This window comes from Sarcophilus harrisii, chromosome 4 (assembly GCF_902635505.1).
Source record: "Sarcophilus harrisii chromosome 4, mSarHar1.11, whole genome shotgun sequence".
Lineage (NCBI taxonomy): Eukaryota > Metazoa > Chordata > Mammalia > Dasyuromorphia > Dasyuridae > Sarcophilus > Sarcophilus harrisii.
The window spans coordinates 347,620,155-347,638,405 of NC_045429.1; the positions used below are offsets into that span (position 1 = coordinate 347,620,155).

General features: G+C 38.1%; 1 protein-coding gene across 4 annotated transcripts in view; it reads left to right on the top strand.

Moving 5' to 3' along the window:
* Positions 1–18,251, top strand: part of AKAP1 (A-kinase anchoring protein 1) — a 49,364-nt gene that overhangs the window by 9,230 nt on the left and 21,883 nt on the right. The window contains exons 1-2 of one of the 4 annotated variants that reach the window (XM_031966446.1): positions 3,047–3,141; positions 15,487–17,177. In XM_031966446.1, coding sequence (XP_031822306.1) covers positions 15,509–17,177 — 1,669 coding nt within the window. In that variant the 5' untranslated portion in view covers positions 3,047–3,141; positions 15,487–15,508. Of the gene's footprint in view, positions 1–3,046; positions 3,142–3,698; positions 3,903–15,486; positions 17,178–18,251 lie in introns of those variants that run through there. The other 3 variants (XM_031966445.1, XM_003767959.4, XM_012548072.3) reach the window with 3 other exon arrangements.

Here is an 18,251-nt window from a genome sequence, read left to right on the forward strand (position 1 = left end):
CCCTGGGAGTTCCTTATACCAGTGAAATCTCAGGTCCAGTTCCTATCCCTATAAAATACTCTGTTTCATATCTGGTTCATGGGATTGATCTCTAGCATGCTTAGTTTTAGTCACTGAGATGATAGTGATCCAGGTACCTGAGAAAGTAGTTAGGTATCAAGCTTTTAGAGGCCGGTGTTGGGGTTTTGGAGTTTGGTAGGGAGATAAAGCCGGAAAGTGCATTGGAGGTCCTAGGGTTCAAAACTGCTTGATTTGGGAAGATAAAGATGTGGGGAGGAGTCTTGGTTGTCATTCTTAAAGATTAAAGTTTTCAGATTTTACACTAGTAATTTTCTGATGTACTCTTTTCTTGTTCATTTCCTGAAGGAAGATACATTTCCTGATCTCTTCTTTTGGGTCAAGAGTACTTATTAGAATTAATATACTTGGTTATATTCTTATATATTTTTCTTAATTCCTTTTTCTTTTTTTTTTTTTTTTTTTTTTTTTTTTTTTTGGTGGTCAGTTGGTTTTTCTGCCTGTAAGCCGATGACAAGACACAGTACTATCATCTATCTGAAAACCTGGCCTGTGCTTTTTATAGGCTTGCTTTATCTTTGATCTCTGTTTAACTTCCCACCCTTGGCTTTTTATTCTCTCAGAAAACTGAGCAGTCACAAAAGACATAGAACCTGATGTGAGTGCTTACTTCCTAGTTGAATTGAGTGGTTAGAAGTAAGGCAAGTTTGTATGCAGACTTGTTTTCAGCTCTCATCCTTCTGGGGAAGCACAACCTAGTTATGAATATAACTTCTCTGCTTTGTCCTCTGACTTTGACATAAGTTACAAGCATGTGCCATGTGCTATTTTTAGCCATCAAGCCCCACTTCAGGAGTATTGCTTGAGTATGGTCAGAGGGTTCAGTGCTGTTTCTGAGGAGAGTAGCTTCAATCCAGGAGGTGTATAAACAGTTCTTTCCTGCAAATAGTTTTTAGGGCTTTGTGAGAAATTAAGAAGTCAAAATGGGATTCTCAACAGACTCCCTTCTCTTCATCCCACTCTGTGTCTCTGGTGTATGTCAAATTATTTAAACTAACTTGGTGAAAACAAAAGGACTGAAAAATAGCAGCAGAGATGAAGTGTTTCTATTGCTATTAGAGCAGAGGAATAGAATGAGATATCCCACTTGGAAAATAAAAATGGTGGATAGTACTGAAACCTTTGGGTTTTATGATAAAGTATTTCTGTTCTTGTCAGCCTTCTTTACTTTTCTGAATCAAGAGTCGCAGCCCATGCATTTGTTTCTGATGGTGGGGGAGGCTTCTGTCCATATAAGGTGTTGTATGTCGACCTCTGCTGGGTTTATGTTGGCTGAGGAGCCAAGGCTGTTTCACTGAGCAGTTTTAAAGAACTAGGACAAGTCTATTGTTCTTCCTGAAAAACAGGTCCTTCTTACTGTTTACCTGCTGCCATTATTGGGAAATGAGTGTCCCCCTTGTAAACACCCAAGGCTGAATTGGGGGGCCAATAGGAAAATATAACAACTTTTGAAGATTTTTGGTGCAGTGGGAGAAAGAGTGGGAGAGGTTCTGGAAAAGAACAGAGTTGATAAGTGAATTATTTGGTACACCTTTGCTAAGGAAACATGATATAGGATAAACTCCTGTTTGGCCACAATTTGCATGCATGCTATTAGTATATACTATATATTGCTTTTTTTTTTTTAATGTAAAATTGAGAAAACCTCTGTTCTTGATTTTATAAAATGTATCAAACTGATTTTATATTAAGTTCATGGGATTTTGGTTCTGCAGTTTTGGGAGGAGGTTTATTGGTTACCTCTTCATGTTTATGTGGAGACATTGGGGATCTTCTTTTTTTCCTTCCCTATCTTACCTATGATGGACAGCCCATTGTATTCAAGTCTCCCTTAGTCTCTCATTTCTTTTCTAAAAGTTGTAGGGTAGCTGCTGTTCTTAGCTGGCAATGAGGAGCCCTGGTGTTTTGGGTCATCTTGCAATACTAAGAACAAACATGTCCTATTGAATGACTTTTATATAGAGACAAGAGGGAGGCTAAAATGGTTAAATTGGCTCTCCAACAGGAACATAGTGCCCAAAGAAGTTGGCTAGCTCTTCCTTATCTTGTGCGTTTGTCCACTAAAATCCCTGGGAAATATAGGCATGTGTTTTAGTGTAATATAGCTATAGCTGAGACTCTGAAAAAGTGATAATAGTGTGACATCCCCTAAAGAGTCTGTTTTGTTTTTTGTTTTGTTTTTACTTTCACAATAAATTCATCTTGCATGCCCTGTACAAAAGAATTTTACAGTTGCTGACTCTGTAAGTCTCTACTTAAAGAGGGTCTCTACTCTTCTGGACAGGCCCCTTTCAGCATACAACATTGTTGTGATTGGGGGATGTTAGGCTTATTCCCCAGACCCAATTATTGCCAGAAAGCAAAGGCTTTTATTCTGAATAACCCATGTGGTCCTATCTGGCCATGAGATCACATTTAAATGTGAGGTCTTCATGGATTTCACTTAATATTCAATAAAACATCTAACAACTAGTATAGTATAGAATTGAGCTTTCTCAAATCAATTGAGTTTTTTCTTTGAAAACAGAATGTCTAAATAGGGAAAAGGCTTTGACAATTTCTATTCCCCTGCAATGAGTGAAAGATTACTTTAATAGAAAGTATTGGTTTCCTTGATCGATGGAGAGGGAAGAGAAAATGTGGTAGAATAAGGAAGCCAAGATGCTTTCACTGCTTCTCGGGGTGCCTAAGGTTGCCTTCATACTCCTATGTAGTTCCTATTAAGTATATTGTTAACCAGATATAGAGCTAGCAGGTATTTTAGATCTAGTCCAACTCTCACTATAGAAGAGGAGATAAGCCTAAAGATTAAAGTAGCTAAGTCAAATATTAAAGTGACAATCAGGATTCAAATTCAGATTCTCAGACTTGGAATCCAACATTCTTTCCACTGTACCATGATGCCTTCCTATGATGATGATGTCTCCTGAATGGGAATTCTAGAATCTTAGAGACTGACCAGATGACATCTAAGACCTTACAACTACTGCCAAGTTCACGAATCTCTTCTTACAGCAATCCAAGGTCATCCTCTAGCCTCTTGCTTGAATTTGAATCCTTTTGGTAAGGAGGAGTTCTCTGTCTCTCCAGGCTAGAATCTGTGCCCCTGTAACTTCTAACTCTTGATTCTAGTTCTACCTTAGTTACTAGTTTAAATAGTACCAGACTAGGGAGAGTTCTATAAGCTTTGGGAGCCCTGGTTTTGTTCAGAGATGGCTGTGTAGAAGGAGTTTTGTGGTTTTTAGATCACATCAACTATATCTTCCCTAGACTTTTGTGCCACATATGAGATCTCCCTGGTGGGGAGTGAGGGGTAGAGACATTTTTTGTGATCAGCCCTGTCATCCTGACCTTACCTGAAGATTAAATTTGGGCCCCAGCTGAGGAGCACTCTATATGGTATATTAAGTGTCTGCAGCTCCTGAGGAATAGGTGTGTGTCTGTCTGGTGTACAGGTGAGTTTGTTTTGTTACAAGTTCAACAGTCCAATCCCTTAAGACAGACTAGGGACTAAGGCTATGTGACTGCTTTTCCTAAGTGATCATAATGAAGGGTGTGGAAACAATAGGGTGTAAGCAGCATCACAGCCTCACTATGAGCTAATTTGGAACTTTTAAGATGTTACTACAAGTCAGTTTATTAGGGCCACTTTTGTACTCTGAACACCAGGCTTGCTCTTGGAGTCCCCATAGAAACCTGAGACATGGCTCCGGCATTCTAAACCCTGGCCTGGGCGGCAGTCCACAGCCATGTGGCTGGGGGAAAGAGCCCAAACGTGGCATCCCCAAGCTCAGTGACTAGAATTTAACACCATCTCCAGCAAGGTAGGAGGCATCTGCTGCCCATGAAGTCGTTTACTTTGTTTCATTTATTATATCATTTATGTTTCTACCTTTCTGACTCTTCTAAAATGTCTCCTTAGAGGAAAAGGAGTTGCATCCCATTTTGCCTGGAGGATACATTGTATATTATTTCTCATGGGTTCACCCTGCCCACAAGGTCTAAGATAATGATTTATTTGGATACACTTACTTCCCTTGCTTATAGGCTTTCTCTGCTTCTAATTGCCTATAGAATGAAGATCCAACTTTTAGTTTGCCATTCAGTGGTTTCAACAGTCTGGTCCCCAGCACTATTTCTAATGTTCTGTTTTTCCTTTGACCCCTTTGTTCTCACTAATGCTTCAAAGATGTCTTTTTTTTTTTTTTTTTTTTTTTTTTGGCTTTTCTATCTTTTAGTGTAAGTTTTGGATTTTTTTGTTTTTATTTTGAAATGAGGATTTTTCTTTTCCCTATCATTACCTCTTGTCTTCCCCAAATCCTTAAAATTTTTTTTTTATCCTTCAAGTCCCATCTCAGATTCTACATTTTAGAAAATCTTCCCTAAAATCAACCTAGTTCTCCTATAACCCCTACTAGCATTTTTCCTTTCACTTATACAAATCATAGGAATTAGAGTTGGAAGAGATCTTAGAGGTCAAAATCTAACTTCATTTTAAAGGTGAAGAAACTTAAATTCAGTGCAGCAAAATGATCTACTTCCCCAGAGTCAGTCAAGAAGTAAGCAGAGCCTGACTTTCAAATGATGTGTCCAGATTCCACCACATTACACCATGGTGTAATACCTTGTTGTTGTGCTGTTGGACTTTAGGCTTAAGGTAGACAAAGACTAGATCTTAATACCAAATTGTCGTAGTCATATCTCGTACATAGCAGGAATTTGTGTGCATGGGTTATTTAATTGGTAATCCCTAACGGAATGCCAAAATGCCCAAACTCTAACCTTGTAGCTAAGTTGGTCTACTGGATATAACCATATATTCTAGTAGAGTAATATCAGATTCACTCATAGTTCTCAGATATAGATTGAATATTTTCATTTTGACAGGTCTTCACGGACTGATAGCTAACATGTAAATAGTGCTTTAAAGTTTTCTTTGTACATTATCTCTTATACATTTTCTTTTCTCTAACAACCTTGTGAGTTTAATACTAGATGTATTATTTTACAGATGAGGGAACAGAAGTTCAGAGAACGTGGCCCCATAGCTAGTGGCCCCATATTTTACAGATTACTGAACAAAGATTCAGAGAATATGACCCCATGGCTAGTAAATGTATGAAGCAGGATTTGAAAGAAGTCAGGTCTTGATAGCACTCTTTCTTCTTTTCCAGCATCCTTTCACTACTACAAAATTTAGATTTAACATTTGTAAATTCTTATCCAAGGGTTCTTAAATTTTCAGGGAAAGATGCATAGGTGCTGTGATAGTCACAGCCAGTGATAAGGTTAATATTATCCTCCTAAAACAGGTGTTGGCAGAGACACTATGGAATGTGGAATCAGAGCTAAAAGAGCTCATTGGAGGAAAAGCAGGAGGGGGTGATGATTTTTCTTTGTCCCTTGGCTTTCTAGTAGCAGAATTAGAACCATGATGCTCCTTATCTAGTTAGGGTCCTCTTCGCCAAGGTTGCCTTTGGACAATTAGTGACCCTTTGTTAGTCTTACTTTACAACTTACCTTGGTTGTGAAATAATACTTGCTTTCCCTCCCAAGCATTCATATATTCTGATGTTTGTCTACAGATAGATAGTAGGCAGATATCCGTCTACTTAAAAAAAAATATTTCAAATTTTATTTCATTAATTATTTCCCAATCACATTAAAAATTGATATATTTTTTTTAAATTTTGATTTCCCAAATTTTCACCCTTCCTGTTCCTTATATACCCCCTTGAGAAAGAAAGCAATATGATGTCGATTATATGTGTGAAATTATTCTGTGCACTTTGTATCTTTTATTTTCTACTTATAAATATGAGCTTCTCTTAGTTTTTGGGGAAAGTATATGTTAAATCTAATAAGGGTAGTAGTGATCCTGCCAACTTTAAAAAAAAAAAATAAGCTCTCCTCCTGATCTATTTCCATATTGGTTAATTGATTATTGTTTCCATATTAAAATAGCCAAACTATGGAGTATCTCTCTACCTCTGGGTACTTAGAAGAGCATCTGTGTCCTTGAACTACTGGAGGTGGTGGGAGTATGAGGGGGAATTCTGTTTCCAATATCTGACAGCTCTCATTTAAAGCACACAAAAAAAGTGCTTCCACTTACATTTGCACTGGGGAAGAATTATTACTCTTTAATTCTTAATGTTGGTCATTTACTGGTTAAGGTCCCACCACTCTACATGCATTTGTATGTTTGGTAATAACTTCAACAGTCATATTGACTTAGTCCCATGTGAAAGGGCTCTTCTATTTCATTCTTCTGCCAGTTTAACACCCAAGTATAGCCGAAGGTGGTGGATTGCTTTCAAAACTGTATTTTCTGGAGAGGAGAGTCTTGACAGTTTAATGCTTTTTTGAGCAGGCCTGTGGCATCAGACAATTATTCTGCCTTGTGTTCTAAGGCTTAGTTTGGTATAAGGCCTCTCCAGGGGCATTCCTTCTAACTTAGTAAGTACATGAATGGTGTGACAGTCTGGGGGCGTGGCACAGGCCTGCTTTTAGGCTTCTACAACTCTTTTGGCAACTAGTCAAGTCAGCAAGCCTTCATTCCCAGGCAAATGGTCCTGCTAAAAATAAGCAGGCAGAAACTCAATGCATTCAGATCTAAAACTGCCCAATCTTTTTCTTAGGGCTGGATTTTTCCTAGTGTTTTCATCTGAGAAACCTTTTGTTCAAAATTTTTTGATGTCTTTTTTTTTTTTTTTTTTTTAATGCCAATCATTCCCTTCCCTTCTTCCATATTTGTGTGTGTGTATGTCGTGTCTGTATGTGTATACACATGCCTCTTCCTTCCCATAGTACACTCTCCCTCATAATAAAGACAAATTGCTAAGTGAAATACAGTGACAACTCCAAGTGCCATGTACTTTTGTACCTATCTTCCTCTAACTTTTCTACTGGTAGGAGGAAAAGCTATTTCCTCTAACTTTTCCTGGACAGTTTTCTCAGTGTTTTGTTGTACCACATGGTACATTTTGCTTTCTTTGCTTTCTGAATTTCTATGAGGCATTTCCAATTTTTCATATTAGAGGCATCTTTCTTTTTAGGTATGTGTAGTGGTATAGGACATGTGAACTGGTTGGCCCTTACTTGGGTAGGTGAGATGGGGGATAAAGAATGAGACTTTTATTTATAGAAGAGCCACCTAACTAATCATTATCTTTGGCAGGATTTAAATCTAGGTCTTCCTGATTCACGAGTCCAGTGCTCTTTTTGTTGCCTCTGAAGATTGAAGAGCAGTGGAAAACCACAAGTTTTCTCTTTCTGACTGACTTTACTTGGTAGCACAAAGGCTCTGCTATGCCATATCTCTATTGAGTTCCTAGAATTTAAGCAGGGTGCTTAAAAAGCCATCTCCTTTTTAGTAGTTGTCTCTAGAACACAAAAGATAACATTTAATTGGATTGTTTTAAAAGAATGAATTGGATGGGGCAGCTAGGTGGTGTAGTAGATAGAGCGCCAGCCCTGAAGTTAAGAGGACCTGAGTTTAAATCTGGCCTCAGACACTTAACACTTCTTGGCTGTGTGACCCTGGGCAAATCGCTTAACCCCAATTGCCTCAGCACCCACCCCCACCCCCACCCCACAAAAAAAAAAAAAGAAGAAGAAAAATTGCACTGGATAGCTTCATTTAGTCCTTTTGAAAAAGGAAGGCTTAAAAAAAAAAAAAAAAAAAAAAACAGCAACAATAAAATACTCCTAAGGGTGAAGGCAAGTGTGGCTTAGCAAGAAAATTAAACACTAATCTAAGGACTCTAGGAAAACTGTGATAATGCACTTTTTAATGTTAATGACATAGGTGAAACTTAAAAAAAACAGTAATAGTTCATTTTGAAGCCATCTTTACAAAGCTTGTTGGTGTTCTTTATTATATGTGAGGAAAGTTCTCTGGGATAGCCAAAGATAACCTTGCTGAAGGACTATTTCTCCAAACAACTAATTCTACATCTGGATAGCTTTCCCTCATAATCAAGCCTAAAGACATCTCTCAGCTATTTCTAATTCTGCCATCTAGAACTGAGCAGAATATTTTCTATTTGATCATAAATTAGTTAATTGGAGAAATTATTCTGTCTTTATTATCCTTTTATTTGTAGGAAGAACAAAGAGTAGGTTGTCTTAATTGGATAACCCAATGGCAAGTAAATTTCTTGAGTGCAGTCTTAGTTTTTCCTCTGTGCCTTCTGCATAGTAAGCCTTTTAAAACAAGAAGGACCTGAATTTAAGATTATCTCCAAGGACCAAACTATTTTTAGTGATATGATTTTTTAAAAACCTCATGAATAAGGCAAAGAAAATGGAAGAACTCTATTTCAAAATAAATTTATAATAAAGCTTTTGTATCGACTAATGTACTTGGTTCTTATCTTGTTAATAAGTGTTTGTTAACTTGAACTTATCCCTAAAGACTGAAAATACAGCTATTTTCTTTTAGAGAGATCATAACTCCCTTTTGTTCAGTCCTATGCAACTTTGAAAATACTATTGTTAACCAACTATCTATAGGGTTTTCTTGACAAAAATACTGGAGTACTTTGTCTTCCAGTTTTATGCAAGCAGAGATTAAGTGACTTGCCCAGGGTCACACAGCTCGTCAGAGCTGACAGCAATAAGCAGAGCAAGACAAAATCCTCCAGGACAGTGTTTGTCCAGGCTGGGATGTTGGATTTACTCAGCACAAGAATTCCTTACTGTGATTAGGATTTATATATAGGAAATACTACTGTAGAGGGTGGCATTGTAGACTGGAATAGCATTCTAATTACAAGCTTGAAGTGATTCTTGGGTATTCAAGTCTTAAGTACAACCACTGACAGACCTAAAATGGTTATGAGATCAAAGCCTAGGTTAAGAAATTGAGAAATAAAATTGTATTGGATTAGATAACTTCTAAAGTCCCTTATTTTCAATACATGATCCTTTGTCTGTTAGAATAAGTACTTTTTGCTTTCTGGTATAGTTCTACTTCTCCCTCTGCCACCAATATGAACATGAACAGCTCTGTACCCTAAATGACTATGTCCTGATAAAGCAGCACTGGATGATAATACCTTCTTGAGAAAACAGCCTGGGAGGTTGAGGGGGGGGATATGGGTTAATTGTTTCTTAAGAGGCCTAGTGCTGAGTAAAAGTATAAATGTGACAGTGATCATGCTTGCATGGAGAAATAATCTCCCTATCCTGGCTACTGACAGCTGGTTCTAGACATTCACAGTCTAAATCTAAATTGGCTATAGCCCTGCATTGATTGGCTGTAAAGTAGGAGAGCTGAACAAAAACTAAGTCCTTCATATAGAAACTACAGGAACAAGCAACTTGGGAGGGAGGGAAAGATGGAGGGAGGTGGGACATGATGGCTCTATTTAGGAAATGTGATTGATACTTAGGGAAATATGGTTGGTCACCTGAAAAAAGGAAGAAGGCATCATAGTCACCTTGGATTCCCTTTTGTAATACTGGAACTTCTTGGGGTCTTGTTCTTTCAATCCTTAGAATATAAGTAACTTTAAAAAAAAAAGTTTGTAAAGGGGAATTTAAAAAAAAGGCAGTCTTGCTCATAAGTCTTTGTATTTTAGTGGGATTAGTTATTATTGTGTTATACATGAACATTTACAAGAGTTTAGTGCTATTAACTTTTTTTTTTTTTTTTTAGTGCTATTAATTTTAAGACTTCAAGATTTCTTATCATTCATTCATGTCTGACTTTGGGCTCTATGGATCATTTTGTCCATGGAGTTTTCTTAGCAAAAATACTGGAAGGGTTTGCCATTTCCTTCTTCAGTGGATTAAGGCAAACATGAATTAAGTGAATTGTTTCATAATCACATAGGTCACAAGTGTCTGAGGCCAGATTTGAATTCAAATCTTTTTGACTTTGGGCCCAGGGCCCAGTAGCTGTGGCCCAGTGGCTCACTAGAAGGCATCTAACTTCCTTCAGATGTTTGGAAGCTGTAATTTCCTCTCTCCCTAATCCTCTATTCACCTTAAGGATTTCATGATGTAGTTAAAGAGGAAAAAAAAAATCATCTGGTGACCAAGACAGTTGCATTTAATTAAATTGTCCTTGGACAATAATAAATATCCAATGAATTCAGTCTTTCTAGCTAGGTGGTGATTGCTGGACTTTTGCAGACAGGACAATCAGATTTCAAATCAAGTCTCAGACACTGGCTAATCACTTGCTGGGCCAATATCTTGACGTTTGCCTCAGTTTCCTAATTTATAAAGTAGGAATAATTGTCGTGAGGATCAGATGATGGCATTTGTAGACCTTTAAATACTCTATAAATGCTAGCTGATATTTTTTGTCCTGCTTGGTAGATGGGACTTGCCAGAGCTCTCCCTAACACACCAAGAATGTGCCTGAGCCTTCTTTTTTTTCCTTAATACTCTCACTTGGTGATCTCATCAGTTATCAATGGCCATATATTCACTTAATATTTCTCTATAGATATAGAAAGATAATCTCTATAGATAATATATCCAACTCTAATATCTCCCCTGAACTTCAGTTGCCTATTGGATCTCTTGACCTAGATGACCTTGTAAGTATCTCAACATGTCCAAAAAATATTTCATATTTCTCTCCCCACTTCACTATTTCTGTCAAGGGTATATCATCATCCTTCTAGCCATCCAGTATTGTAACCTTGGAGTTGTCCTAGATTCAGTCCCTCTCATCCCCCTTATCCAGTCTGTTTTCAAGTCTTGTTTCACAAAATCTCTCACATACAAATTTCGCTACTATGTATTTTGCACAGAGTTATTTTGAAAAGGATACTCAACTCTTGCTTTGTATTGGGTCATTCTTACTCCTGGAATGTTCTTTCCTAACTTTTGCCTCCTGACTTCCTTCAAAATTTAAATCCTGCTTTTTGTAGATAATCTTTCTCTGTCTTTCTTATTTTCACACCTCCTCCCCACCAAACATCCTCCCCACTCCAGTGTCTTCTCTCTGAAATTACTTAGCAATAACATTGTGCATATCTCTTTATGTACCTAGTTATTCCCCATTAGAATATAAACTCTTTGAGGGCAGGGACTTTTTTTTAGTGGTGTGAAGGGTTGTGGCTTTTTTTTTTTTCATCTCCAGTAATGGCAACATAATAAGCACCTAATCAAAAAAATTTTCTTTTTGGGGGGGAGGGGTGCTACTATTTTCTTTTATGGGCATAATTCTTATATACACACATATAAATAAAAGTTTTTTTATTTTTATTTTTCCAGTTATATGCAAAGATAGTTTTCAACATTCACCTTTGTAAAACCTTGTATTCCAAATTTTTCTCCCTCCCTCCTCTACACAGCAAGCAATGCAATATAGGTTAAGCATATGCAGTTCTTCTAAACATATTACTGTATTCATTGTGCTACACAAGAAAAAATTGGATCAAAAGGTGAAAGAAAAACATGAAAGTAAAAATACTATTCTTTGATCCACATTCAGTCTCCATAGTTCTCTCTGGATGCAAGTGGCTCTTTCCATCACAAGTCTAATAGAATTGCCTTCAATCACCTCATTGTTGAAAAGAGCCGAGTCCATCACAATTGATCATCACAAAATCTTCTTGCTATTCTGTACAATGTTTTCTTGGTTCTGCTCACCTTGCTTAGCATTAGTTCATGTAAGTCCTTCCAGGGTTTTTTGAAATCAGCCTGCTTCTTATTTCTTATAGAACAATAATATTCCGTCACCTTCATATACCATAACTTATTCAGCCATTCCCTAATTGGGCATTCATTCAGTTTCCAATTTTTTGTGTTAGCATAATTCTTGAACTAGAGCCACTTCTGCCAGGATGAAGTGCTAGAATAGGATTTTAATAGAGGATGGACTTTGGAGTCTCACTAGTACAAGTCAGCTAAATGTCAGGGAAGGAGAAGTCAGCCTTTCCTTACCTTATTTCATACTCCCCTTTCTCCTCCTCCAATAGATTTCTCTGTTCTGTGATGCCTACCCTAGGATACCTAGACTCTTCCCATAGATCTTCAAATCCAGTAAAATATAAACTTTTGAAGAGACTTTACTATATTTGGACCCAACTACCCAAGCCTTCAGGCAAAGATTACAAATGCCTTATAATCTTATATATAATGCCATAAATATATAAATAAAATGTCTTATAACATTCCTGCCCTTCCCTTCTCAGTTTGCAGTCTGATTTTTGCCAGATCCTAGATGATGGAAAATGTAGCCAAAGAGAATATTTGATAAAGTCTCATTATATTGAATAATATACTAATGATACCTATAAGTCTTTTGTCTAATACGATTTTGGTTTCCACACAAAGTGGATTTTGTTTGGGGGCTTAATCTCTTCAGTCATTAAGAAGTCTTAAGAACTTAGTTATCTTAACTTTTTTCTTTTATTTAGTAACATTTAATAAACTTGATAGAAACTACAAGGAGGTTGGCAATAGGAAGACCTGGGCTTACATTTCTATTTTTCAGGCATTCTGGCTGTGTGGCCTTGGAGAAATCCTTTAACCACCTAGCTCCCCCTAGCTCTTCAGGAATATAAATTAGTAAGTGGAAGCCTAATCTACATGAATGGAGTCTTTGACCATTGGGAAAGTTTCCTTTGGCACTAAAACTACCTACCCATAGAACCTCATAAGAAAGGGAAATTCAAGCAAAACATTCCTTTATTGTCATTGTATCTGGTTGTTTTGCTACCACAAAAGAACTGCCATGAATATTATGCTATGTCTTAGACTTTCGCATTTGTCTTTAACCTCCATGCTTCCGAGCTTCTTTCCTTGGAAGACTGAAGAACAAACATTAAGAAACTAGTTTTCTTAATGTCTCCCCTGAGAGGTCTTATGTTTAACTCAATTTATTTCAACTTCATTTTAAAAGTAGATTGGCATTTGAAACCCAGATGGAGACCTGGGTTCTTTGAATTTTGAATTGGCTGGGCTTGTTTCAGCTATTAGTGTGAACAGTCAAGTTAACTGTAACCTGACCTCTAGGGATCCTTGAGAAGAGAGGACATGAGGAAAGTTGTTTAAGGAGGATGAACCAAACCATTATCACAATCTGACTGATGACTTCATGCATTGGGGAATTCAAAAAGATTGCTTTCTATATCTGAGGAAGTATATATAGGGGAGACAGATCAATCTTAGTCTGTGATTGGTGTGATGTGAGTATAGACATTAAATGTTAAGGAGTTCAGAGAATCAAGTGAGTAATCATGAAGAAAAACTGGCAAATTAAGCAGCAACCTCAAGAAAATAAGTTTCTGATGTGCGAAGACTATGTTTCTTCCATACATTTATCTCCCCAGTTTCTGGTACATCATTTATTGTTTGATTCAAGGAAGCATAAACACAATCAGATGTTACCTGTATAAAAACAAACATCGCTGTCTCTTTTCATTGCTAAAACCTTAAGAAAAGTTTCTATTTTCTGCTTCTACTTTTTTTCCCACTTCTCAGCCTCTCACAATGAAGCTTATTATTCTTTCATTCTATTGAAAAAATTCTCTACAAAATAATCCAGTTACTTTTTCTGGGTCATTGTCTTCTTTGATATCTTCAGTTTAATACCAATTATTAGTAACATTCTAAGTAATCTTTCTTTTCTAGATTGTTTTCTTTTCACCTCTTTCTTCCATTCAGTCTCCTTTATTGTCCATTATGTCTCCTGACCCTTATGTATAAATAATCCAGAAGGCTTTTTTCTCCTTATATTCTGTCCCTTGGTGATCTCATTAACTCTCATGGGTTCAATTAGCACCACATGAATGGCTCCCATGGTTTCAATTATCACCACACAGATGACTCTCAGATCTTAGATATCTAGTTTCATCTTTATTAACCCCCTGTCTATATTTCCTGGATACCTAGATGTTCCCACCTACATTCCTACTGAACAACTTCTCCCCTTGCCCCGCTTTCTGAAGCATATCTTCTATTCCCCTGCCCCACACCTAGCACAATAGTCTCATAGACATCTAGAGTTGTAATCTTAGAATCATCTTGGACTCTTCACCTTCCTGTGCCATCAGTTGCCATGTTTTATAACTTCTACTACATATCTCAAATCTGTCTCCTTTTCTCTTAGGTCATTGTGTTAGTTTTAGTCTTTTGCCATTATTCATCTGAACTATTATAAGAACCATAGGATTGTTTGCCCTACAGCTGGTTTCTTCTCCTCTAACACATTCACTACATGACTGCAAAATCATTCTAGGTCACAGATCTGACCATATTACTGTGCTTAAAAGACTGCATGTTGTATCTAGAAGAAAATAGAAATTCTTTACTCTCACCCTTAGGTCTGTTAATATCCTCATTTTGCCTTCTCCTTTAATCTACTCTGTATTCCAATCATCCAGGTTTGTTGGCTTTTGCCTGAACTCTTAACATACCAGTTCTTTGAACATATTAGCATAGGCCTGGAACATGTATTAGCCTCCCAGAATCCTCCTCTTCTTTCCAGCTCAGGTGCTGCTTCTCTCATGTATCTTTCCCTCTTTATTTGCTTCTAGTTATGACAGTATTCTTTCTTTACCTAGATTCCTGCTTTATGTGCCTAGAATGCTGTCAAGATCACATCTTGGGCCGCCCCATCATGCTTGACATTTTTGTGTTTTAACTTCTTTATATAGGTTGTAGTCTCTTCCCCCTTAAAGGAAGGGATTGTTTGAGCTTTCTTTTCCATTTCCTAATAGCTTGAAACATAGCAGGTGCTAAAAAATGTGTTGATGTGAGTCAAGTTTTCAGGTAGGGAGGCTAGTGCCAGTTGTGATGAGATTGAAATATAAGTTAAGAGTTTTACAGGAATCTGAGAATGTGCATTGAGCAGGAAGGCAATAAATAATGTTTATACAGTGTTTGCAGATTTACAAGACACTTTACTATCTTGATCCTCACTATTCCAGGTAACCCCAATTGACAGCTCAGAAAGGGAGACTAAGATATTAAAAGACTTATCCATGCTACCCTAGTTAGTAAGTATGAGTCAGATACGAATTTGAAGCCATTTCTCCTCACTTCACATTCAACCTCTATTTACTATATCAAGATGTCATTTCAATAGCTAAGGTTGCCAGAAGGGACAGCATTTTGACCTCTGCAGTTTTTCTTTTTGGTCATTTACTTGAATTTAGGTGTATTTTTGAATGGGAAAGTTGGCATGAGAGTCATGATGAGATTAGGATTCAAGTCATCCTTGTAAAGGATTCTCTTAGATGTGCATTGGACAGGAAGAATGAATAATAACTGACATTTTTATAGTGCTCATTAAATAATTGATAATGAATTTTCCCCTTTGCATTTGTGTTGTAGTAGGAGTCTAGAAATATCAGAATGGGTAACTTGCAACAACTTTTTATGTAGCTAGATGATCAACCTTCTTCTGACTTGTGCTGCTTTCCCCATTTTCTATAGGTGTAACTGCAGAATCTCCAGGATGGCCATACAGTTCCGTGCAATCTTCCCCTTAGCCTTGCCTGGAGTGTTGGCACTCATCGGCTGGTGGTGGTTTTACTCTCGGAAAAAAGAGCATGTCAGCAGTCATGACCGGCAGACAGGGGCCACAGCTAAAGATCTAAGGACAGACACCCCAATTGAGGAATCCCTCTTGAGGGAAAAAGTCTGCTACACCAGGGTAATGCCTTTGCCATCAGATGGTTCACGGCATCCAGAAAAAGAGATGGTAACTATGGGTAAATCGCCAATGGAACTTGTAAGGAAAACATCACAGCCACATCTGCCTCCAAGAAAATTAGATTCTTCTGGCACCTTCTCTGGCACCACTGATGCAAAGCTCCGACTGAACTCACGCAAGGAAGATGGTGGAAAATTGGAAAAAGCAGTATCTCAAGAGGAAACAAGGTCTCTTCCTAAAGAATCATCACTTCCACCCCTGAAGGATGCTTTGTTTCCCCATGAAGCATTAGAACTACAGAAACTAGACTCTCCATTTGGTCGAATACCTGGAAAAGGCTGGCCAGGCCATTTGGAGGTCCCTTCTGAGCAACATGGCTCCTTGGAGAAGGCAAAGGAGGCAAGTGGAATAGAAGGAACAGGTGATGCAGCCATGGGAGAGAGTGTGTCTGAAGAAGGTGGCTTATCTTATAATCTTGGTGCTGAATCCAAGATTAGAGTTCCCAAGCAGGATACTATGATGGAAGAAGAAAAAGGGAAAGAGAATAGATCTCGAGGAGTGAGGGCAGTGCAGAAGGAAGAGTGCCTGGGGAAAGTATTGAATAGCTTCATAGAGTCAGCTCAAGCAGAATTGTCACAAGAAGAACAGGCAGTGGCTCATCAAGTCAGAAGCAACAGGTCTGGAGAAAATTACATTGATGGAGGCCACCTCACAAGGGAACTGAAGAAAGGAAGTTCTCTAGAAATGAGAGAAGATTTTGAGCAGGCAGCCATGCAAATCATTTCCAAAGTGATCTTAGCAGCAAAGGAAGAATTACTAGGGAAAACAGTGGGTGACCTTAAGCAACACAACTGTCAACCCTCAGTAAGTTGGATTGAAGGCCCAGTGGAGGAACAGAGCTTTGTCCTAGACATGCAGAAACCTGTGTTGGGACAGAATGCTTCAGATCCCAGCAGGGCTGTGGTTGACACACCAATGGCATCAGGAAAGACAGTAGAGCTGGAAGTAGTCGGCCTCCCACCTGGCCCTGAGGTAGAGGATCTTGGTCACAAGCAGAAGACCTACGTGAGTTGTCTGAAGAACAGCCTCCTGTCCAGTGTGGCCCTTGATGACAAGCCAAAGAATTCTGCCCAGCGTATCTCCCTGGCAGCGGGTTCCCCCCAAGCCGTCCAGTACAGTGAGTCATTTGAGGAGGCCAACATCAGGGTAGAGGATACCAGCTGTGTCTCCTGCATGTCAGAGGACAGCCAGAGGGCTCAGTCAGTATCCTCTAATTGTTCAGATTCTGCAGGCACTTCTGGGCTAGAAGATTCTTCCTCGGAGCTCAATCTAAGCCTCAGCAACAAGCCACTTACCTCTCCACTGCTGGAAAGGACTGTGTCCTATAGCAATGGAGTGTTGAAAGGGGAGTCCTCTGATTTGGGGACAGAGGATAGATGGACCACAGAGACAGAAGCTGACCAGTCTGGAGGTAGGAATGTCTCAAAGTCACATAGAGTATAAAAATGGAGTGGGTCCCCCTTTATTCTGGCCCCTGTTTCCCAACAAACAACACCTTTTTGTGTGTTTTTAGCTTTTTTTTTTTTTAAAAAACCCACGACTTCAGTTTTGTGGATCGTGCCTTTTAAAATTCATTCTTAATTGACCTAAAAGATTTCCGGATACTGTATCCTTAGCAGCTCAGCTGTGTAATTGAGGTGTATCTGAGGGCTCTTAGGTAACTTTTTGGGTCAAAGGGATGAAACTTTCACTGGAACAGTGTTGAATGTGTTCCTCTGTGGAGGATAACCTCTGAAAATTGAGCTTGTTATTGAAATCCAAAAGCAGACTATTGGTCTATTTTTATTTAAAGAAGAATAGTTGCTCTTTTGGTGATTAAATATGGAGAAGATAGCTTTTTTTTTTTTTTTTTTTTTTAATGGTCTATTTCTTTAATGTGTTCTTTACTTGAACTTGTTTATGGCTTTGTTTATGTCCTTTCTTCCTTTCTTGGGAGGAAAGTTCAACAGATGGCCACTTCCCTTGGTAGCCATAAGATATTGAGACTTTCCAGGTTAGTCCCTATAACACTTTTGATTTATGGAAATCTGGTAAAGATTTCTAGCCAATAGTCAGCAAATCCTGGGCAACAGTAATTCCAGTCCAGAGGAGGCTTCCTGTGATTAAAAATTGTCTTTCATCCCTTAGACTTCTCAAAACCAGACCCAGACATGGAATATTTGAATGGGCTAATTCCTCAATCAGCAGTTCCCAATCTGGGTTGGTTAAATCACAGAATTTGTCAGATCATCTCATGGGATGACATGGTGTTCAAAAACCCTTATTTCAATTGTTTTAAGGCACATGGCAAGTGTCTTAAAATTGATTTAATGGCACAGGCCATTTCTTAGGTTACATACATCCTTGATCCATAGGATATAAAATAGTTTGACTCCAAAGGGTAGGAAATGGCTAAGATCAGGCTTCTTTCAGTATAATATTAATGTATGATAAATAACTTATCTTTCAGATAAAACTTGGATTCTTTCATAGATCTTTAACATTG